General features: G+C 36.8%; 9 protein-coding genes across 9 annotated transcripts; 4 read left to right on the top strand and 5 right to left on the bottom strand.

Moving 5' to 3' along the window:
* Positions 1–71: 71 nt before the first annotated feature.
* On the top strand, positions 72–2,642 carry TpMuguga_02g00425 (SEP domain protein; the record flags this gene model as incomplete). Its single annotated transcript, XM_759898.1, has 5 exons — positions 72–135; positions 183–242; positions 322–1,092; positions 1,973–2,047; positions 2,119–2,642. The coding sequence occupies 5 exons, from the start codon at positions 72–74 to the stop codon at positions 2,640–2,642; spliced, it is 1,494 nt and encodes a 497-aa protein (XP_764991.1).
* Positions 2,643–2,745: 103 nt separating this feature from the next.
* On the bottom strand, positions 2,746–5,547 carry TpMuguga_02g00424 (uncharacterized protein). The gene has a single exon (XM_759897.2). The coding sequence runs from the start codon at positions 4,501–4,503 to the stop codon at positions 2,761–2,763; it is 1,743 nt and encodes a 580-aa protein (XP_764990.1). The 5' UTR covers positions 4,504–5,547; the 3' UTR covers positions 2,746–2,760.
* A 138-nt stretch (positions 5,548–5,685) lies between these two features.
* srpr (signal recognition particle receptor subunit alpha) lies at positions 5,686–8,000 on the top strand. The gene is made up of 3 exons (XM_759896.2): positions 5,686–5,934; positions 6,034–6,129; positions 6,472–8,000. Exons 1-3 carry the CDS (start codon positions 5,797–5,799, stop codon positions 7,975–7,977), a joined length of 1,740 nt encoding a protein of 579 aa, XP_764989.1. The 5' UTR covers positions 5,686–5,796; the 3' UTR covers positions 7,978–8,000.
* A 399-nt stretch (positions 8,001–8,399) lies between these two features.
* Positions 8,400–9,095, bottom strand: ndk (Nucleoside diphosphate kinase). Its single transcript, XM_759895.2, has 2 exons — positions 8,708–9,095; positions 8,400–8,606 (listed from the first exon to the last, which is right to left on the bottom strand). The coding sequence occupies exons 1-2, from the start codon at positions 8,973–8,975 to the stop codon at positions 8,425–8,427; spliced, it is 450 nt and encodes a 149-aa protein (XP_764988.1). The 5' UTR covers positions 8,976–9,095; the 3' UTR covers positions 8,400–8,424.
* An 80-nt stretch (positions 9,096–9,175) lies between these two features.
* On the top strand, positions 9,176–11,251 carry TpMuguga_02g00421 (uncharacterized protein). The gene has a single exon (XM_759894.2). It carries the CDS (start codon positions 9,436–9,438, stop codon positions 11,137–11,139), a length of 1,704 nt encoding a protein of 567 aa, XP_764987.1. The 5' UTR covers positions 9,176–9,435; the 3' UTR covers positions 11,140–11,251.
* TpMuguga_02g00420 (uncharacterized protein) lies at positions 11,239–16,578 on the top strand. The gene has a single exon (XM_061305392.1). It carries the CDS (start codon positions 11,303–11,305, stop codon positions 16,562–16,564), a length of 5,262 nt encoding a protein of 1,753 aa, XP_061161359.1. The 5' UTR covers positions 11,239–11,302; the 3' UTR covers positions 16,565–16,578.
* Positions 16,579–17,694: 1,116 nt separating this feature from the next.
* Positions 17,695–19,024, bottom strand: TpMuguga_02g00419 (putative integral membrane protein; the record flags this gene model as incomplete). The annotated part of the gene is made up of 2 exons (XM_759892.1): positions 17,695–18,668; positions 18,970–19,024. The coding sequence occupies 2 exons, from the start codon at positions 19,022–19,024 to the stop codon at positions 17,695–17,697; spliced, it is 1,029 nt and encodes a 342-aa protein (XP_764985.1).
* A 170-nt stretch (positions 19,025–19,194) lies between these two features.
* TpMuguga_02g00418 (uncharacterized protein) lies at positions 19,195–22,464 on the bottom strand. The gene is made up of 2 exons (XM_061305391.1): positions 21,805–22,464; positions 19,195–20,777 (listed from the first exon to the last, which is right to left on the bottom strand). The coding sequence occupies exons 1-2, from the start codon at positions 22,187–22,189 to the stop codon at positions 19,210–19,212; spliced, it is 1,953 nt and encodes a 650-aa protein (XP_061161358.1). The 5' UTR covers positions 22,190–22,464; the 3' UTR covers positions 19,195–19,209.
* A 47-nt stretch (positions 22,465–22,511) lies between these two features.
* TpMuguga_02g00417 (putative integral membrane protein) lies at positions 22,512–24,007 on the bottom strand. Its single transcript, XM_759890.2, has 2 exons — positions 23,622–24,007; positions 22,512–22,846 (listed from the first exon to the last, which is right to left on the bottom strand). The coding sequence occupies exons 1-2, from the start codon at positions 23,919–23,921 to the stop codon at positions 22,526–22,528; spliced, it is 621 nt and encodes a 206-aa protein (XP_764983.1). The 5' UTR covers positions 23,922–24,007; the 3' UTR covers positions 22,512–22,525.
* Positions 24,008–24,034: the final 27 nt, after the last annotated feature.

Genomic DNA, 24,034 nt, shown 5'->3' with positions numbered 1-24,034 from the left:
TCTAGCTAATTAAGCCCACTCCCTCTAACATTTCCATTAAATTTCAGAAACTATCTTTCCGGTGTACAAAAATGATTAAAAAACTCATTAAACTTTTCTTAGTCCAATTGTTAATTGTCAGTGGCATGGACAATGGTACTATTAATACTATACTACTGTATAACTTAACTATTTATGTGTAGAGAGAGGTTCGAATGATTCAATGATTGATTTAAAAGATTTAACAACAATAGATCCAAACGGTAACACTATGATATTACTTTCAGTTAACTCCTCAACTAAGCATAATTATAACTAATTCCTTTGTTAATAACTGATTAGTGCCAGTGTATGAGCAAATAATTGTTCCTGAACATGTTGAACTACTCTACGTTAGTAGTAAAAATCCCACTAAAACTACCGACACTACTACTGCCACTGCTACAGCTCACACACCTGTAAGCACATCAACTGACGTGAAAACGAATGTTCAAGATAAAGCGTTTGAAGGAGTGATTATACCGAATGCGAAAATGAAGGTAGAACGACCGATAGAAGCCATGGATGAGATGAAACATGTGATTAATTTATATCTGGATGGGTTTACCTTTGACAATGGACCGTTCAAAACCTTGTCAGACCCCGTAAATGACCTTTTTATACTATACGTCAAGAGTGGTAAACCACCACCTGAACTACCACATGACATTAACCTACAACTGATTCATCATAATACCAATTACTCCCGGATTAACAGTGATATGGCTGCTGGTACTCCCAGTAGTATAAGTAGAACTGGTACTGGTGTGAATATTAATCCTGGACTGAGGATAAAATCTTGTTTACAGGATGATACTACGAATTTGAGGATTAAGTTAATTACAGGTGATATAATTACCTTGACAGTCTCACAAGACGCCACCATCCGTTCGCTCAAACAATTCATCAAAAAATACGTCAGCAATCTCAAACAGGTTAACAAGAACAACACTACTGGCGGTAGTCTCAAGGGTAGTACTATGCATGAAGAGCCGAGATTATTCTATCTATTTCCACAGGAAAAGTTGAATTTTGATGACTCTACAACACTAAAAGAGGCCAATATTCTCAACTGTTATATCATCCAAAAATAACAAACATCCTATTAATCTCAGTTATTAACACATTATCAAGTATATAATTAATAGTTTTCGTAAACTGTATAGTAATTTATCTAAATATTATGTTAGTTGACGGTGATAGGAGTGTGAGAATACAATGACTTCCTAGGGCATATAATTAGTTAATTCAGGGATTATACAGTGTAAATGTGGAATCTTCTAATATTTATACTATTTAATAATTTTTTTGTAGAAAGTGTGGAATGAATAATTTGAGTCGGGGGTTAAAGATAAATTTTCTCAGCTAGCCAGGAATTTACATTTTTTTAAATTTCTCCCGCAATTCGGAGTTAATTCCCCAAAACTAAATTTTTTATTAAATCAATTAATTTAATGAGTTGATTGAAGGGATTTGAGTTATTTTTACACACTCCTTAGCAATTTGTGGAATCTTCCCTTTTTTCAAAAATTAATTATTTTTTACTCAAATTACCACTAATTTATACTATAAATAATATTACAATAGTATATATAGCTATGGATACTAGTATGAATCAGATGTGTAGAGAGAACTTGAGGATTTGTGAAATGATTCGACGTCAAAATTTTCCTACCTAGCTAATTTTTTTGCCCTTCAATACTTTTTAATTACATTTCACATTATTTATTATAATTCTGCAAGTATAAAAATGATGAACAAATTATTGAAATTGCTATTATTTCAGCTTCTAATAGCCAATGCCATGGACCAAGATGGTACTTTTATTATACTAATATCATACTAATAAGTATATAATAACTATATACTAAGTATACGCTAAGTATATAATAAGTGTATAATGAGTATATAATAAGTGTATAATAAGTGTATAATGAGTTAATTGTGTATGTAGGGACTGTATCGAGTGGATCAACTGACGATGTGGAGGATCAGACGAGAGGCCGTGGTAGAAGAATGGTGTTAACAAGTATGCTTAGCTACTGATTATCTTACTATTTATTACTTTATTAGTGTAAATATGTGTTAATGATTTGTTAGTCCAGGTTGTTGAGCCATTTGCCATGTTTAGAACTCCACGATCCGGCACTAACTTACGTAGCACTATACCAAGTGACGACAATGTGCCTGAGCAAGATGAAGTCACTTTTCTGACCATACCAGCTGAAGTCACTGTAACCAGAAGAGCTCTGGACAATACTGCTACCAGACCAATTCAGGACACTGCTACTGGACCAATTCAGGACACTGCAACCAGACCAGATGAAATTACCATAACTAGAACAACTCAGGACACTGCAACCAGACCAGATGAAGATAAATCTGATGAACTCACAGAAGTTAAAACTGATGTAACCAAGGCAACCCAGGAAACCAGTGTCACAATACCAAGTGAAGACTCTTCAAATGAACCAACAGAAGTTAAAACTGATGAGAAAACAGATGAATCAACAGATGAGAAAACAGATGTGAAAACTGAGGAATTAACTGATAGAGTTGATGAGGTGAAGATTCAGGTTGAGGATGTGGAAGGAGCAAGTGGTAAAGATGACAAGAGCCGTTAACTCACACGATTTACTCACTGTAAATCACCTTTTAGCCTGTTAAAACAACACATTAACTCTATTATGCATAATATAAGAAGTATATAAAGTATATAATAAATAGTCTAGTGTGATGAGATTAGACGGGGATGCGTTTAAGTGAGGTGAGTGGTGATTCGTTGAAGTTGTTGGCACAGTTGAGAGTGTTACTCGGACTTGGACTCCAAGAATTCGATCTCGCACCAGACTCCAACACCCTCTTGGGAGTCTCCAACACCCTCTTGGGAGTCTCCAACTCTCTCTTTGGAGTCTTCAACACTCTCTTTGGAGTCTCCAACTCTGAACTAACCAAATCTTGATCATTAGCTTTGTTATCGAGTAAATCCACTTTCAAGGTCAAATTAGTGGAGTCCAGCTTAGATGCATTTGTGGGATCCACAGTAACTGGGCTGGGCTCAACTTTTAAGCCGAGCTCAGGGGTGTCCAGATCTGCAGATTCTAGAATCTTTTTAGAGCGTTTAATTAGACGGCCGGACATTGTTGTCATTGGTGCTCTTTTCACTGTTGACTGAACTTCAGAGTCCAAACTCTCAGAATCTGATCCCACAGACCCAGATACTGAAGCCGAACCTGAACCACTGAGCGAACCCGTGAGTGAACCCGTGACTGAACCCGTCATTGATCCGGTGCCTGACCCCGAAACGGAAGTTGAAGCGGACGAAGCATTTTTAAAGGCGTGTGACTTGGATTTTGATTTGGAGAAGCAATGCGTTTTATAAACAGTTAGCGCCTGCTTAAAAATGCCAAATTGATGTGCAAGTTCCCAGAGCATAGGGATACTATAGAAAGGTAAACTGCTAATAGAAGAAGGTGAGTTTCTAGACTGTAAAATGGCTTTATAATGCTCTGGATCCTGCCTGTAAACTTTCCTCACAAGCTCCAACAGTGCACTTCGGCCCTTGGCGCCCAAGTGCCTCGTAAACCCCGGATGCCACTCCAAGTCGTAAATATTCTCCACAGTGTCGTTTATTCCATAATCTATCCGCCTACTATTCACCATCTCTCTCCTCTTCTTATGCACCTCACCAACAGCACTCGGGGATTTCACGCCATTCACACTGTTTACACTATTTACACTGTTCACACTATTTACATTGGCTACACTATTTGTGTTGAGAGTTTTGGGTCTGAGGGATTTGGAAAAGTGTGAGCGTTTCCTCTTACTTTTGCGTGTCTTGTGAGGGTCGACTTTGGGTACAGAGTCGGTCTGTTCCACGTCACTTAGCTGGCTCAAGTTAATAGTGTCGAGAGGAGCTGGATCAGGCTTGAAGTTGGGATCAATGGAGGAGAGATTGGAGGGAATTTCGCACCTGACCAAGTCAATCAGAGACTGAAAAGAGTTCTCAATTGGTGACTCATCAGATGTAAACAACTTCGAAAAGTCAAACCCAGCCTCACACACATCGTCAATACTCTCGTTCCTACAGATATTCCCGTTACTATAGTTGCCGTGGCCATAAATATTACCCTGAGTGTGGGAATCACGTTGAGTATTCTGTGAGTAGGAATAACGTTGAGTGTTCTGTGAGTAGGAATCACGTTGAGTATTCTGTGAGTAGGAATCACGTTGAGTGTTCTGTGAGTAGGAGTTGAAAAAGTCTTCGAGAGTGTAGTGAGCGTTGGCGGAGGTTAAATCCTCAGTGTCGAGCGGTTTTAAATTCGTTTGGTCTGACAGCTGCGTGTTAAGAGGCGTCATTAGCGTGTCTAAAACGGTGGTTTGGTCAGGTCTTACCGCGTTTGCATCCTCAAGTTCCATCTCAAAAGTCTCACTAGAGCCGAAAACCGGTGAACCCACACTGTCTAACCTGTAAATAAACTTCATCCCACTTAAAATTTAAATCTTATCCTGATTCACTCAGTTTAATTTTGTGTTACTACGTTTAATTTTGTGTTACTACGTTTAATTTTGTGTTACTACGTTTAATTTTGAGTTACTACGTTTAATTTTGAGTTATTTATTATACTGAGGGTGGCTTAGTTGTAGTTTGTTACTGCGTTGTAATTTGACTGCGTTAAAAATGTTAAAATTTGACTGCGTTAAAATGTGTAAAACTGCGTTAAAATGTGATTAAAAGTTAAAATGTGATTAAAAGGTTAAATGTGATTGAAAGTTTAAATATTAAGAAAATGTGTTACATTGAGGAAAAACTTTAGAACCTGAGACTAAAAAATAGAGGTAAATTTAGAGAAGCGGCAAAAAACTTAATTTGAAACTTGATAGAATAAAAAATGTCTAAAATTGAGAGAGAAGTACAGAAACGCACAGGGCTGGAAGGGGCGTCTAAGAGTTTGCCGTGTCTAGCCTAGAGAGGTAAAATACATTACTAAATTTAAAGCATAAAACTAGGGCGAAAAAGGGGTAAAAAAGTCAATTTGGCCCTAAATCAGCGTAAACAAACACACACCCACGACAATCCCTAAACCTCGCGAAAAAATTTAAAAATTAAAAATAAATCCACCAGAGAGTTAAAAATGAATTTTTTGCACAAATAACCAGTGGAAGTCGGAGAATTAAGTTAAATCCAGGTCACGAGAGATTTAGTGAAATTGGCGAAAAAAGTGACGGCGGTGTTTAAAATTACAAATTTAAAGGGCGAAAATATTAAATATAAAAAGTAGTGCTTGCCTTGTTTTTGAGGCGGAAATTTAGACGGAACAGGTGCACGGTCATTTTTACCCAAAAAACGAACCAAAACACTCACACCAAATAAAATCAGAATAAATCAACCCACCAAATCTTATTTTCGCATAATTGTACAGAAAAATCAAATTGAACGAAATTTATTAAAATTTAAACTTTATCAAGCAGTTGTCTATAGGTACCTAAGGCCTGAAATTGGCACCTGGAAATCAATGTCATTTTAAAATTTATAATAGAAAATTTCAAACATCAAAATCAAATTATTTAATTTATTTAACTAATTTAACATGAAAATTTACTTCTCACCCAACTGTGTATGATTCCACCCTTCCACCCCTCCCTAACCCTTTTTTCACCAATAATTTTAAATAATAATAATTTTAAAATAAATGAATAAATTTTAAATAATAATAATTTTAAAGTAAATGAATGGATTTTTGAATAAAATTTTAAAAGGGCGATGAAGTAAACCGAATGATCGATTCTGTAGCGTTGATATCGAGGGGAGGACTTGTAATTTGGACCTTTAGCCCTGACCAGGGCTCCAACGTCTTCATCACAAATAACAAATGCTCCAACATCAACCAACTCATCCGCGACATCATTCTTCAAGTATTTTTTATTACTTAATTGTTCTTATTATTACTCATTATTACTCATTATTACTTAATTATTCTTATTAGTTATATAATTGGTTGAATAATTTTGTAGGAGAAGGGAGGGGATAAGTATGCTTGTTTGGACGGAGTACACTTCAGGTGGAATTTAATCAACTCTCTCGACGCCACTCTTTTCATATCCTACAAGGTAATTTTTTGATACACCCGCGTTATTTTAGCCCATTTTACCCCTATTCTAGGCTTATTTTACCTTTATTCTAGTCTTATTTTACCTCTATTCTAGGCTTATTTTACCTCTATTCTAGGCTTATTTTACCTCTATTCTAGGCTTATTTTAGCCAATTTTAGTACTAATTTACCCTTATTTTACCTTATTTTACCTTATTTTACCTTATTTTGGCTCTTTTTTGGCTTATTTTTGATTGTTTAAAATTTCACCAAATTACTCAATTTCCCACTATTTTCCAATATTTAACATAACTTAACATAATTTATAATAATTTAACATATTGTGTGAAAAATGGTTTAGGGAATTCAGAACACGAATGTGTTGGTTGAGTTACTGAACGCCTGTTCCAAGGCGATTGTAACAAGGCTTGAGACGGAATATGCCATACGGAATAATGTCAACTGGTTCCTCAATCCCATACAATTCAATTTCGACCATGATTTCAAACGCATACTCATTAACTCCAACTCTAACTCCAACACTAACTCTAACACTAACTCTGTACCTCAGAATGTGGAGAGTGGAACAAGTAGAACCACTACGCCCGTCAAAGACATTAATACTAATAATACCAACACTATTAGTGGTAGAAAGGATAAGAAGATGAGGCAATGGGATGTGAAGACGAATGTCACGAAAAAGGACATGGACGAGCTGGACTATTCCGATAAATCTGAACCACAAACCACTCTTACTACAAATAGTACTCTGAAACCCTCAAACAGTACTATTAAATTTACAAATAGTACTATGAAATTTACAAATAGTACGCGTATGAAACCTACAAACACCTCTGATACAACTAATACAATATTTAAATCACTGTTAAACAGTGTAAAATCTGTGTTTAAGCGTGGGAATGTCAAATCTGTCGGTAAGAGCCCGGAGTTACTGGACAAGTTTACGACGTTAGTGCTGAAGTATTCTGGTAACATGATGATCACCGAGGAGTCGTTAGTGACTCCGATAAGCATTTTAACGGATAAACTCCGATCCAAAAACGTTGCTGGTGACATTTGTGAGATGATTGGCCGTTCAATAGTGACACACCTGGTGGGTAAGAGGACTGAGTCTCTAAGGTCACTTTCCAGCACTGTCCGAACAGCCCTGGAATCATCCGTAAGACGGATACTAACCCCCAAAGATCCAATTAACCTGATTAAACAGGTTAAACACACTGTTGCTAATGGTGGAATATATTCGATAGTATTCCTCGGGGTGAATGGCGTGGGGAAATCAACTTCACTGGCGAAAGTTGCGTATTTGCTAAAGAGTAACGGGTTTAAAGTGCTGGTAGTAGCGTGTGACACGTTCAGATCCGGCGCTGTGGAACAGTTGAAGACACATACTACGAACCTGGGCCTCCACCTGTTTGAGCGTGGGTACGGCAAAGACCCGGCGCAAATAGCCAAAGAAGGCATTAAACACGCCGTTAATAACCAATTTGACGTTGTATTAATTGATACCGCGGGCCGGATGCAAGATAACGAACCCCTCATGGCGGCCTTAACCAAGCTTATTGTTGTGAATAATCCTAACCTCATCATATTTGTTGGCGAAGCGCTGGTGGGAAATGATGCTGTGGACCAGTTGAAGAAGTTTAATTTGGCCATTGGAAAGGGCACAGACCGCACCATTGATGCGCTGCTGTTGACTAAATTTGACACTGTAGATGATAAAGTCGGTGCAGCACTTTCAATGGTTTATATCACAGGGAAACCAATACTATTCGTAGGAAACGGACAGACATACTCTGATCTACAGCCACTCAACATTGAACTTATTACCCAGTTTCTACTCACATAAACACTCAATGTACTATAGTTTTATATACCAGTGTATATTTTAGACTATACTATTGTATACTTTAGATTATATTACTGTGTATTTTAGACTATAATATATAGGTTATTTCTATAGTATTATACTATATACTAGTGTATATTCTACAGCATAGTAATATATAGTAGTGTATAATCTAGATTATACTATAGTATATGTTAGTCCTATAGTATAGTAATATATAGTAGTTTATAGGTTAGTTCTAGACTATAGTGACATACAACTTATTTCTAGACCATATTAGTGTATATTCTATAGTATACTATTTTATAGGTTATTTCTATAGTATAATATATAGGTTATTTCTATAGTATAATATAGGTTAGTTCTACAGTATAATATATGGTTAATTTCTAGAGTATAATATATAGTAATATTATATATACAGTGTTAAGTATTAGATTAGTTGGGTTAGAGAACCCATTTGTGTGTGTTTGGAGTCCAGGATACAAACTCGTCAGGTTTAAACCAGAGATTACACTCGGTCACAGAGTCCTCCAAACTACTACTCGCATGCACCAAATTCTTACTCAACGTTAACCCGAAATCACCCCTCAACGTACCCGGCAAACTTTCCACAGGATTCGTTACCCCTATACTCATACCATCATACTCACCATACACATTATAATATATAACTAATATTGATAGTATGAATAATAGTATGAATAATATGAATAATAGTGTGTAGTACCTAGAAGAGTTCGGCCGACTTTGACTGCGTTTGGTCCTTCCCAGGCTGTGCAGAAGACGGGTCCTTGTGTTACAAAATTCACCAGTTCTTCGAAGAACGGTTTCCCTTCATGTGCTGAGTAGTGTTTTTCTACTAATTCCCGTGATGGCATCATGAACTTGGCGGCTACTAACTTCAAACCCTTGAGCTCAAAACGCTTTAAAACCTCACCTACCAAGTTCCTGTGAACACCGTCCGGCTTCACCATCACAAACGTTCTCTCGTCCATTTTCAACAGATTTTAACAAATTTACAAAAAATCCAAAACTCCGTCAAATACCTTAAACAATTATAAATGTTAATTAATTACAAATAAATGTTAAATTGTGGAATAAATGTTAAATTGTGGAATAAATGTTAAATAAATGTTAAATGATTGTGAAATGATTGTGAAATGATTGTGAAATGAGTGTTAAGAGTTGGAATTGTGTAATGATCCCCATGGTACGGTGTATTTTTGGTTAAGTGGAGAAATTCCTGGGATATTTTCAGTTAAAATTATTTGTAAAATATTTATTCCCGTTTTTAACGTAGGAATTTTGTAAATTATATCCAATTGTGTAAAATATTTTTATACACTTTAAAAGAGGAATCCTGTTCACTATTCTGGGATTCTCTGTTAAATTTGGTAAATATGTAAAAATTGATAATTTGGATGAAAAAAGCTAATTTGTGTGAAAAAAGATAAAATGGGTTTAGTGGACGATAAAATGGGTTTAGAGGAGGAAAATGAGGAGTCTTATGTGTTTTCGGGTGATTTTAAAAGTTTGAAGACGAGGTTACATTTCCAGTTTATTCGATACCTTGATTTATTTATAATTTTCTGGTTAATTTTGGAGAAAAGACTTGTAATCCACGATTCCCAGTCTTATTTTACTTTATGGCACCTTCTCAACTCCGTTACTACTCTCACAATTGAGCCTGAAGATGTACGTAAAGGCGGTGGTACTAATCACGAACCAGCAGATTGGTCACTGATGATTCATCGTTTTATTGAATCTGTTAGGCAAGATTTTGGGATTTATCATACATTTTCAGCTATTAATTGTATGTTTATAATCCCTAAAACCTTAACCTTAACCTTTACTGACTTTGACTATTGTAACACTGCAATCAAAAGAGAACCTTTCGGACTTATCTCCGCCATACACATTCATAATACTATTCACAATACCAACAGTTGTAACTCAGTGAATAGTGGTAACAAAGTGAATAGTGTTAACAAAGTGAATAGTGGTAACAAAGTGAATAGTGTTCACAAAGTGAATAGTGTGGATATGAGTAAATCATTACTAGATTGGGTTAATAATAGGGTAGATTACGAAAGTAGGGTTGAGAGTAAGTCCCCTATGTTGGGAATTATCTCTCCGTTCCTTCTGAATACTCGGGAACATAACAGGTTTAAGCCTGTGAAAACCGCAGGAACTGACGAAGGTGATAAGAAGTGGGCCTACAACATTAATCAACTTTACCCGTTACGTTATCCACTGGACGCCCTATTCCCCAGTAAACATGTTGTGAAAAGTTATAATTATTCCTATAGTCTTCGGATATCACTTCGTTTATATGATTTAGTACTTACCATATTTGGCAAGCCTATGCCAAGTCCGTTTCTTGAACCGTTAGCTGCAATACTGAAATACAATTTGGATGAGTTGTTCTATGGAACTGGGGAATGCCCTGACAAGGTAAAATTACACAGAAGAGCGTATGAACACACACTGGAGAAAGCATCAGCGCTGAAGCCGTTTCCCACAATCTACTGGCTAATGAACAAGGATCTGATCGCAAGAGTCTCAGAACTCGAAGAAAAAGGACTAATCAAAGAAATCGAATCCACAATCACATCACTCTTCCAACAGTTTCACAATTCTCCAAATCACAACAATGAACACAACATGTCAGAAAATGAGAATTCTCCAAATGACAACAACGGAGTTCACAAGTCAGAAAATAACAATTCTGTGGAGGATAAGACAGAAAATAACAATTCTGTGGAGGATAAGAGCGAATTTGGAAGGTTGGATGTTGAGAAATTGGCAGAGATGTTGATTTTGGATAACATTTTGTATGCCTTTAGGAGATTTCAATTCACACATCCGAGTATTATTGAGGCGTTCTACAGCTACTTCGTAAACTCGCCGTACTTCACACTATTTCAGACCTCAAAACCACAAGATTACGAAATTTACATTAATTTTACCAATACTCGGCTGTTTAAATTGTTAACTACCGGTGACTTGGCTAAAGGAATCGCAGTAGTCAACACGCTGAGGAGGCACGGAATCGGCGGCAGCCAGGATTTCCTCCATATCAAATGCCTTCACACTCATTTAGCCTACGATTTGATCGAAACATCCATCATCGGATCACTCATCTCACAACTCATCTGACGCATTCTCTCAGTTTTTCCACAATTTCTCAATCTTTCCACAATTTCTCAGTTTTTCCACCTAATTTTCCACTTTAATTTTCCACACTATAATTTTATTTATTATTTTATAATTTTATGTATGTTAAATATGAGTAAATTGTTATAATGAGTAAATTGTTGTAATGAGTCGCTTGTTGGAGATTCCTGGGATTAGGGAAAATTATGTGTTGGTTTCGGGGATAATTAGAAAATCTGACGAGGAAGTTGAGGCGCAGTTGAGATTCCAAAAGAATTTAGAAAATCCTTTATTCCACCAAATTTTAAGATTCGACAGACCTCTACAGTTCCACAGCTTCATTGTTCCCCGTAACGGTGCTTGCACAAAACTTAACAAACTTCATTCTCATGCAAATTCTGGTGAGTCTCACCGTAATTCACACGATTCTAACCGTAACTCAGGGGAATATAACGCTGGAACCTCTGATTCTGTTGTGGAATTCCGTTCTGAGACGTTGTTGGAGGAGGATTTGAGGGTATTTGTAAGGGTAACGGAGAGTTGTGAGTTTAAACAGTTGAAACTGTTTCAACTTCAAAACTATCTCACATTTCTAAGTGACAGTTCCAGGGGTAAGCCTGACTCTAGAACTGGTAGGTCCAAGTCCTCCAGACTTTTCAGCGCTGTGAAAACTCAAATTACTTTAGTTGACACAATTTTAATCACAGGGTCTTACAAATGTTTGTCGTACTTAGTGCTGGGAACTGCGTCAGACAAACACTCGCTAAAGTTGACCAAATCCGTCTACTACGGACAGCACATTTTAGACCTAAATAAACATCAAATCTCCACAGAATCACTCACAGACACACTCACACAGTCTCACACACAGTCTCACACAGGGGGAGTCACGGAATCTCACACAGACATACTTACACAATCTCACACACAATCTAACACAGGGGGGATTAGTGATAGTGTCAGAAAGTTGTTGAAGGAGAATAGGCATGTGAATTACAAGAGTATGAACGATTTGACAAATTACCTAAGCATTAACGAGGAATATGAAAAGATACAAAACTTAAAAAAATCCCTCAACACTCTCGCCGAATCTAAGATTAACTTCCCTGAAACTAAGATTAACTTAGCCGAAACTAAGATTAACTTTGCCGAAAATAAGCTCAATTTCCCTGAGAAAGGTGGAAATTTCGCGGAAACTAAGCTAAACTCGGGGGAAACTAAGGTTAATTTCCCTGAGAAGGGTGGAAGTTTAGTGGAAAAATGTGAAAAGTTGGAGGAGATAATAAATTTATTGTCGGATTTCATTACGAATGATTTGTTATTCAAGGAGTTTATGGACTACAATACGCTGGAAAATGTTCTCAAACTTAGTTTCACACAGTTAACATTCGATTCATCAGATTTACTGTACAAATTATTAACTTTGCTACTGCAAGACTCGCGTCTCGCGAGATACTTTCTAACGGATAAACAGTTTGAAAAACAGTTTGAAAAGTGTTTTAACTTGTTATTCTCAAGTCACACAAGCCGTGACAAGAAAAATTGTATCCTCAACTTGCTATCAATTCTCCTCTCACACCCTCAAACAATCACAAAGTTCCTCGAATCCCACTACAACACTTTTGTACACCACTTGTTCTACGGCAATAGTTTAACTCTCTACGGCAATAGTTTACCTCTCTATGGTAATAGTTTAACTCTCTATGGTAATAGTTTACCTGCACGCGATAGTGAGGTCCTGAGGATAGGTAATTATGTCCAGTTATACCTTTTGTTATCGCAGGTTGAGTCATTTTACACCAGGATTTGCAGGGTAAAATTTGAATTAACGGCTGAGTTTACGCATAATTTCGACAAACTGACGAGTTTAGTTTTGCAGTCTGTAGACCTCATACAGTCACTGACTCCCAGCGTTGGCACAAAGTTCATCGTATCTCTGGTGAGGGAATTACAGTTTCTGGCAAGTGTTGGATTATTGTACAGGATGGCACTTTTTCAACTCTCAGAGCTGCCACTGCTGACATTTGATCTACACAAAATCGTCTCCAAGACTTTTCAATTTTTCAAACAGTTTCTCAACCACTTTTATCTACACCAGTTGCTCATCCTTCTACACCACATTAATACTTTAGTTCTGAAGATCATACCTGACAGTGTCTCCAGTGGCGGTGTGTATACCTATGGTGCGTATAGTGATAATGTGTCCAGTGAGAATGTGCCCAGTGTTAGTGTGTGTGGTGGAAGTGTGTATGGATATTTCCTGGGTTTGTGTGATGAGATAGTGGACATGTTATTGTATGAGAGGGTGTTGATATTGATATCATTGACGATAAGTCAGGGTTCGTTTGACGCTACGGTGGACGATTTGCACAATTTATCGCGCGAATTTCCTAGTTTTTTCAGGGTTTTCAACCGGTTTTTGGAGAACACACTGGTGTCCAACTTTATCCTCAAGGCGTTAAAATCGTACGTGATCCTGATCAGAGAAGACTCTCCCCAATTGCTAACGAATAAAATTAACAAAAACGTGTCAATTTTGTTATATTTGCTGTGTAACGCCTTGGCCAGGGATGAGACCCACAAAGTGTTACCCAACTTAGGCAAACAACTGTACAACTTTTTAGACCTTTTAAACAAATCCAATCATAAGAATTTGAGACACAATTGTCATTTAGTCGAAAATACCTTCAACACTCTCAAGACTTTGTATTCCCTCCCCTCGATCGCAGATTTAAACTCTACACACACTGACATTACACAATTCCTAACAGAGTTACTACAACACACCAATCTACACACATTTTACACAGTTGACGATAAAATGGATGATAAAATGGAGGATACGGTTGAAAGTATACAGTTGAGTGCTGTGTATTTGAGGGATAGAAGTTTTACGGTGCGGAACTTGTTGAGTAATGTGAGGGTGGTGCCAGCTTGGTCCAGGGCTAAGGAGTTGGGAATACCGTGGGAGCATTACAAATACTATAGAGACATGAATTTTTCAGTGGTACCGCCTGAAAAGTTACCAGACCACGTTCTGTACGGGTTGAATTTACTAGTTTCCATGGGAAGATATGAGAATTCTGAGAAATTTAAGCGATTCCTTGAGAGTAATTACACTCCGCTGATAAACCTGTGGAACCACTGTTTAGCAGCTATTTTGGCCGATTTTAACACTCTCGTAAGGGCGGAAATGGGCTCATTTAGTGCCCTGACCGGCTACTCGTGGCTCAACAACTTTAACCCTTACACCAAAATTATCATTACCATCATCAACTTCTTCTCCATAGCAATGAAGTTGTTCTCCAATGACATTATTAACGGTGTTAACACTACTGACACAATTGATGTAGTAGAGTTAGATTTGTGTTATACAAATGATGTGTTGTTGGAGAGTGTGATAATGACGTCTGTGGTGGTGTTTAAACTGTTGGAGGGTAACTTTGAACTTGGTACCGAGTGTCTAGTAACCCTTTCTAACTTGATAAATTATTGGTATAAAAGGTTTAAATACTCGAGGAACCATTTGTTAAACGAGTTAATGAAATACGCCAGTGCGCTGCCTGAGTTCTACCAAGGCGTTTCGCTACTCATTGTCGCAATCACGCCCTCTGTTCCCACCGTAACACTTAGTCCTCCAACCAACACATTTGACTCTGTAATATTCAGTTTCCAAAACATTACTTATCAAGCCAATGACAACAATGTTAACAGTGTTGACAGTGTTAACAGTGTTGACAGTGTTAACAATGTGGATACAGTGGGTTCATTGGGTTCATTGGGTAATATTGTGGGATTACGGTTGGATTTGGGAGTTTTGATGGAGTTTGTGTGTGTAATATTGGCGAAGGCGCAGTCCCATGATCCTACGGACATGCTAATGTCTTCTTATCTACTGACACACGTCGCTACTGACGTGATATTACAACTCCTGGACACTACTTTCAATAATTGTACCCCAAGTACTAAGATGAGACTGGTGTTATTTCTGAGAAATTCTGTTACATCCTGCTTACCTACGCCTGTGAAGCTGTTTGAGCTAAATTTCACATGTTTAAAGTGTCTGAATCAGGTGTTTGAGATTTGTGATTCAACAAATTATAAGCTAATTCTACTGGAAACTCTTTTAGAAGTTGTTTCATCCTTTAACAACATCTGGAAGGAACATTACCGCACCCTCACAGACTCACAATTACTCACACAATACCTTCAATCACTCAATCTATCACTCAAACACACTATTAACACTGTTAACAGTGTTCAGAATTTTGACACTATTAACAATGTGAACAGAGTTGACACTGTCAAAAGTGGTGACAAAATTGACACAGATGACAGTCTGAGCATTGTGTTGACGGGATTATTGGTTGTGGAGAGGTTGTTTAGGAACAGATTTCTGTGTTTGAATGTGTTATATTCGGTGGTTGGATTAGACTACAGCAAGAGTACGGATGAGGAGGTTGAAATACAACTAAACTCAATTAACATCAGTAACACCATTTCACACCTCGCAAAGTGTTGTCTAGACTGTGATAAATTATCATTTGACCCTGTGGACAATTTGGTAATGTGTTTGTATGTGCTGATGAGTTTGGTGTTGGATATCCGAATGACTGGAAGTAGCCAGGACATTTTCATCTTCCACATTCTCCAAAATTTACCATTCCAACAACTCCAACATCATAAATCAAACAACCCCTTTGACACACTTTTCCAATCCATACAATCTCTCATCAATTATTTAACTAAATTAACCAAATCCACACAGTCTACTAAATCCACAGAGTCTACTGAGTCAACTAAGTCAACTAAATCAACTAAATCAACGGAGTCAACGAAATCAAGTAGATTACGTTGTTTGGGAGTGTTGGTAATGGTGAGATTGGAGTTGGAGAAGTTGCGGCAGGATTTACTGCGGGATACCAAGTTTACAGTGTTAAAGAGGATAAAAAAGAGCACTTTATTCACACATAAAATTACACAGCCCTTGCTTCACCTGGAATCACCAGTCACAGAACCCACCCTCAAACATTTGTTAAACACTTGCAAATTCTATCAGAATTGGAACTTTTGGACAGAGCTAACCAAAGATGAAACTAACACCGTCACTACTGATAAAATTATAACTACTGATAGAATTATAACCAGTGATACAATTGTCATGGATGAACAGTATGAACAGTATGAACAGTATGAGAAGGATGACATGGATGTGGAGGAGGAGGAAGTGGACAAAAAGTTGTCAACTGAGGATTGGAGCGAGTTTGATGTGGAATTGACGTCAAATGGGTTAGATTTAATGTCAATAGTGAATAATCCCACGCTCCTAATGGAGAAAACCACGAGACAAAAATTCGTAACCTCAGCCCTCAAAAACAAACTCATCTTCAATCACATCATCAAACTACACATCGACATCTTCAATTAATATCCTAACACTTTCTTTTCTCACTACTATACATAGTGTTCTCACTATCTTACATAGTATTCTCAGTACTTTACATAGTATACTATTTTGTATATACAAATACATTAATACATAATATATATGTATAATATATGTATAATATATGTATAATATATGTATAATATATGTATAATATATGTATAATATATGTATAATATAGGTATAATATAAGTATAATATAGGTATAATATAGATATAATATATATGTATAAGATTAGCAATGGAAGGGTTTTGTGAAGTCTTTGATGATGAGTTTGAATACTTGATTAACCCACCAGTTGAACTTGAGGAAATGAGAGTCGAAATCATCGGTGGGCCAGTGTCCATATCTTTCATAATACTTATTTGACTTAAACAGTACGGTATTATACTTTATCGAGAGAAAATTACAGATTACGTATCCTGAGTTATGATACGCGCGAAATAAAGCAATTAGGATACTCACAATAACGTGTGGATCCACGTCAAGTTGGAAAATGTGATAATAGCTTCTAACAGTCTGCGTTAGGGAATTAGTGTCAAAATCGTCAGGAACTCTCGGGCCGTCCATCTCAATAATTGAAGTCAACTGCGTGTAAACTAGTGATGTTAATGCGCCTCTGACCATGGAGTTATACGCTGTAATCAGTATTACCGCTGGGAAACTGGTCATGAACTTGAGGAACCTGTTCTCCAAGTGTCTGCGTAATAATATGCAAACGAGCAGGAAAATCCTAATGGCAACAATGGTTCTAATAATCCAACGGTTAATTCTATACTTGCTGGCCGCAGTCTTGGACATTGTCCCCGGCTCAATGAAACAGTTTGAGTCCATAAACACCATTCTATACCTAGGCGCGTCCTCAAATGAACGTATTTTGAACATTAACACTTCGAATTTCCCCACGCACGCCCGGATCATCGCCGGAATACAACGGCCAATCAAGTCAAACACCTGGTGTAACACAAATATCACCAACGTCTTAAACGCAGCATTAAAATACGGAAACGGATCCCACAAATACAATACTACAACATCGTCACACTATTCAACAATTTTGTAACTTATAGAATAACTTATATAATAACTTATAGAATAACTTATAGAATAACTAATTAGGGGTAAATGGATAAAATTGTATGAGGATACGGATGGCTGAATTGAAGAATCCTTCGGAGCATTCGACGATGAGTAACGTATGATCAAATTCCTCGAGGCATAGGTAAGTGTATAAAGTCTTTGCTAACGTTTTCCCGGCGTTTATTAAGTTTGTCGAGCGCCACTTTCTCTGATTCTCGTCAGACTTCATACAGTAATTTATCATCACAATTAGGATCGGCACCGCAAGCAAATTCATTACAATAATTTGATACGTCATCAAGACATTTGACTCCACTGGAAAACTACTCACAATTAAATTATCTCCAATTAAATTATCTCCAATTAAATTATCTACACTTGAATTTACTCCAATCGGATTATCACCGAGTGAATGTGCGAGTGAATGAGCGAGTGAATGAGTTAGTGAATGTCCGAAAGACTGAAATTCTAGTACAAAAATGATAGCGAGGACAAGGAGGTATCCAATTGGTTTCCCGATGTGAAACAGGAGCATCCTGTAGGTGGGATTTCCGGGTATAAACTTATCATTTACGGACACTGTTCCAATTAAATCTACTATTCCCAGCGCTAAGCAGCTAATTTGACTTGCAAAAAAGGAGTAGAATAAATCCTTGGAGGATCTCAGAAACACAAACACGACTACGGCGAACGCCGTCACCAGTGCAATAACAAGTGAAATGACAATCGCCGTTAAGTTCAGTGGCAGGAAAATGCCTCCGATTAAAACGCCTATGCCTGAAATTAGGACTGAATACATCACTAATTTCGACTGTAGTTCGCCGGGGTTGCGGGCCTGCGCCTCGAGTAAATTGAAGTAAACCCTCGGCGAAAACGAGTACATTATCACACCAAACGTTGTTATTGCCCCTAGAAGTAACCAAACTACACTACTCCAGTAAAACCTTTTGTAACTTTCCACCTTTTCAGGATCATTGTACAGGCCACTTGAATCAGTCATCAGCTCTAAGTGAAATAAAACAACTTCTCCAATTTTTCCAGTCAAATTATAAATAAAATAATAATTAAATTGTAATATTTTTAGTTTTTTCCAATTTTAACAAACTAGCCAACTTTAACAGAGTACAGTTTTCACCACCTCTAAAGGTATTTTTTACTTATTTTTTTATTTATTATTGCTTAGTTTAGATTTATCTCTTGTAAAAATATGATTTTTATAGGTAAAATTACGTTATTTTTATACCCAAATTGACACATAAATTGGCATATTACACCCGTAAAATAACTGTAAAACTTATAAAATTACCATTTGGCACAGGAAAACTAACTATAAATGAACTAAAAACCCCTAAAACTACCATTTAACACAGGAAAATTAGCTATAAATCACCTAAAATTACCCTAAAACACCCCTAAATTAACCAGAAAAATGAACAAAATTACTCTAAAACACCCGTAAACTAACTAGAAAACTAACTAGAAAAATGAACTAAAACCCCCCTAAATTAACTATATAAATGAACTAGAAAACTTGAAAAATGTGAGATTAAGATTTTCTTAGAATGTGTGTGATGTTTGAGAGTAGCGATTGTATTTGTTTGGGGTTTAGTCCGGCCAGTTCCTCAACTCCTGGACTCGATACATGTTGCAGAATCAACTTTGCGTGATACAAATTAACCACAGCCTCAGTGGCCGTAAATATTGACGAGGATAGAGAGAACAGATAACTCATCTCACTCATACGCTTCAACTCCGCCAGACGTCGCGCCTCCATTATTCTATTATCCCTAGTCACCACACTTCGAACATCCGCATTTCGCACATCCAAATTTCTGATATCCGCATTTCGCACATCTACATTTCTCATATTTCCAGAGTTTGCCCTATGTTTGGAGGATTGTTTTTCGACGTTGAGTAGGAAGGATGCGATAATTTCCTTGAAGACGTGGTACCAGAGTGCGACATCGGAGTCGAAGAACATTTTAAAGACGCGGTGGCAGAACCTGCGGCACCAGATCAAGTCCTTTTTCGAGTCAATGTTTAAGTATGTCAGGAACATGTGTAGGATAAAAACTGCTGCGCAGCGACTTGGCGGGATAAACCTGTTCCAATTCTTTGATATGTAAATGTCATCCCACTTACTCAAACAATGATATAACCACGGCAAAGCACCAGTATGAACCATAAACCTGAAACAACAAGATAACATTAGGTCGTCCACAACATCTTCTCCAGCTAACCCCTCAGAACCCACACACATTTCAACTGAGTGATCCGTATTACACTGTAGACCCTCTGTATTACCCTGTAGACCCTCAGTATTGGTGTGTAGACCCTCTGAATTACCCTGTAGACCCTGGGTATTATGGTGTGATCCGTGGGTATTATGGTGGTTATATTTAATGTTTGAGAGGTAGAAGAGTCCGTATTCCATGCATGTGTAGATGGAGGTGAACCCTTTGGGCATTCTGTGAATAATATCCAGCTGTACGGTGATGACTTCCTTGGTGGTAAATGCGTTGTAGCTCATTTCCACCGCTTGTTCCAGGTATTTATCCTTGTTTATGTCCACCCAGTGCTCCCGCAATGCCGCCGCCAATAAGTAACACGCAGTACCAATTTTTAACATCTCATTCTCCTTAAACGGGCCAAGATCTTCTTCTACAGTGTGTGTTAAACCACCGGAACTTCCCATGGTGTGTGTTAAACCACCGGAACTTCCCATGGAATGTCTGAGATCACTGGAGTTACCTAGACTGCGTGGGATGGTGCCAGAGTTTGAAGCGGAGTTATCAAGAGTACTGACGGATGACGGCGTGTTAATATAATTTTGTGTGCACAGGTGAATGTAATAATCAAAGAAGAGAATTGACAAGTTGTGAGTGCACTTGTCAATGTTAAAGGTGAGACTTAAATCCTTTAAGAATTTGAGCACTTTTAAGCGCCACTTCTCGATAAACAGTGGCCGGTCTAGCAACTGCTTCTCTGATAAATATAACAATTCCAGACAGCAACTGTCGTAGTAAGCTCGTTCCTCCTGGAGACTCACGTTCAAACGGTCGTTATAAACCGATAAATTTGATAATATACCAGAAACATATCTTAAACCAGGTACTATAAGAATAAAATTAACTATACAGTAGTTTTATATTATTATTATATAGTTAAGTATGTTAAGTAGCTCCCTCTAGGGGTATTAAGTATGTATTTAGGGTATAGTTAAGTAGCTCCCTCTAGGGGTATTAAGTATGTATTTAGGGTATAGTTAAGATAGCTCCCTCTCGGGGTATAAAGTAAGATAGCTCCCTCTAGGGGTATAAAGTTAAGTATAAAGGGTGTTAAGAGGTTATTTGGGGGTATAAATAGGTCAGTGGGAGTGGGTTATCAGGGCCAAGTCAAGCACAATAACTATAAAGTATAGTAAATATATAGAATTGTAGGTATTTATATAGGAGTTTTAAGATTGTTTTAGGTATATAATTAGGGAATTTTATGCTTATTTTGTTAATCTAAGGGGAGTGTTATAGGAATTTTAGGTTAAAAAGTTGTTTTATAGAAGTTAAATTAACTAAATTTAGAGTTATTTATTGTTAATTTAGTGTTAACTTAGGGTAAATATTGGAGATTTTAGCTCTAATAGATGGATAATATTGGATAATACTACCTCAAGTGAACCTGAGGATGAGTAATTAGGCGAAATTTTACATAGCTAAAAACACTTTTATATAAGAATTTTAAACATTTTGATGACTAAAACATCAATAGGAATGTGTTAAAATTGTTTAAATTAATTTCCGTAATAGTCGAAAATTTTTCATTTTTTCTGGAACCAAATGTCACTTTTGGGTCCGGACCATTTGGCCCAAAATCGAAAATTTTCAAAAATCTTAAAACCTCAAAATTTTAACATAAATCGACAGATTTAACACTGTTAAGAATCAGAAAATTCATAAATAAAAGAAATTAACTGTCTACACAGAACTATAGTACAGCTTGACAAGCCCTGAAATACCCTCATTATGACCTAACTATATACCTAATATCCATACTACTAACTATAGTACTAAATACTACCAACTAAGTACTAAATACTACTAACTATAGTACTAAATACTACCAACTAAGTAAATACTCTGAATACCTTTGGACTGTGTGATGTTATGTGTGAGAGTATTGAGATGTGTGAGTAGTTGTATGAAGTTGTTGTAATTCTGGTCGGTTCCGAGTTTATTAACATGGTTAGCCATGAGTTTTGCGATTCTGATGTTCTCGTTGAGGAAAAGTTTATTGCATAGCATGTCACATTCGATGCTGAAGAGGTCAGACCACAGTGTGGGAATCACAGTCATCTGGTACACTTCTTCAAACTTCGGCAAATGACCCTCCAGCGCCTGAGATCTGTCCACGTGATCCTCAAACACTATCTTCACGTCATTGCAATACTTTTTCACCAAGTTCTCAGAAAACACATTCCTCACCAACGCCGTAGTCTCACCCAGCCTCAACACCAAGTCTTCAAATCCCATCTTTACAGTTTTTACAGAGTTTTATTATTTATAAGATGTTAATTTACACGGAAATAATTGTATAGAGGGAGAAGTAAAATTGGCCCATCGGTATGAAAAATGAGAAGTTCAAAATTTAACAAAAATAATAAAATTATAAATTAAATTAATTATAAATAAAATTATAAATTGATGAATAAAATTAATTTATGATATTGGTAAATGTGTAAAATTAAATTAGTGGGTAGGGAGTGAACAGAATCCCGATTCACTAAAATATTCTCAAAATTAACAAAACAATAATAATATAATAATATAATAAATATAATAAATAAGAATATAGTGAATGGGTGAATATTATGACATTTCGAAGATTGCGACTCGTTTGACAACGTATTCGTATCTTTTCTTGAGTGCTTTGGCTTGTTCTAGTAGTGAAGTTTTCTCGAGTTTAAATGCTGGGATTCTTCTAAAGCCTGAGCCGCCGGCTTTCCTGATATCAAAGAGCACCAGCGAGTAGTATGAGAATGGAATCCCCAGTAATACCCTGACCATGCAAATGGCAATTACAGAGTAAAAGTCAAGGTTACTCGGGTGATAGTACGTCATGTTAGCAAACGGCTCATCAAACTCCTGGAACTTAAAAAAGAACTCCAATAACCCAGACAACAATAAGGACTACACATTTATAGTGTAATATTTATCAAATGAATAATTGTACTGTGTAAAGTAGTGTGACAGTGGAGTGGTTGGTAGTAAGTAGTGGGAGCTGGAGGTACCGGGTTCGAATCCCAGTCCTGACCATTGTTAACTAATGTTAACTAATGTTCCTAAGATAACTAAGAACACTCCCGTGGTACACAGGGGAAATAACTTGTACACCTAACACTGTAACTACTCGTAATAGTCACTAGAGTACGGTCTAGCGTACCTAGAGTATCATCCCTAAGGTACTTACTATAACTACCTATAGTACCTAATACTCTTAACTACTATAGCATAGTAATAGTATAGTAATAGTATAGTAATAGTATAGTAATAGTGTTAACTACTGTAAAATACTGTAATAGCGTAAAATAGTATAAAATACTGTAATAGCGTAAAATAGTATAGTAATAGTATACTGTGGTTAACTACTGTAAAATAGTGTAAACTAGTGTTAACTACTCCTAACTACTGTTAACTACTCCTAACTACTGTAAACCACTGTAAAATACTGTAAACCACTGTAAGATACTGTAATAGTGTAAAGTACTCTTAAGTACTGTAAAATACTCTTAAATACTGTAAACTAGTGTAAAATAGTATAGTTAATAGTATAGTTAATAGTATAGTTAATAGTATAGTTAATAGTATAGTTAATAGTATAGTTAATAGTATGGTAATAGTATGGTAATAGTATAGTTAATAGTATGGTAATAGTATAGTTAGTGGTATAGAATAATGATAATACGTGTGAGATGAAGTAGATGAGAGTGGAGAGGACGACGAAGTAGATGACCCCGGTGCTATTGATGAGGAATGCGAAGAGTGCGAGTGTGGAGACGAGTGACATGATCTTGATGACGATGGGGAGATTGAACCCAATGACTTTGATGAGTACCTTGCCCTCAATTAGCCACGTGAGGATAAAAATCCCAAGCATTACAATCACAAGTATGAGTAAACAGAAGCTGATCGGGATTCCAAACATACCACTCACAACCGCCGAACGGTCCTTAAATATCCAACGCTGCTGACGAATCCTCGACATTCTAATCTTACCACAAATTTTACAACTATACAAATTTTATACAAGTTTTATAATTTTACAACTATACAAATTTTATACAAATTTTACAACGAATTTTATGAAATTTTACAACG

This window comes from Theileria parva, chromosome 2 (assembly GCF_000165365.1).
Source record: "Theileria parva strain Muguga chromosome 2, complete sequence, whole genome shotgun sequence".
Taxonomy (NCBI): domain Eukaryota; phylum Apicomplexa; class Aconoidasida; order Piroplasmida; family Theileriidae; genus Theileria; species Theileria parva.
This window is presented reverse-complemented; position numbering and strand designations above follow the sequence as displayed.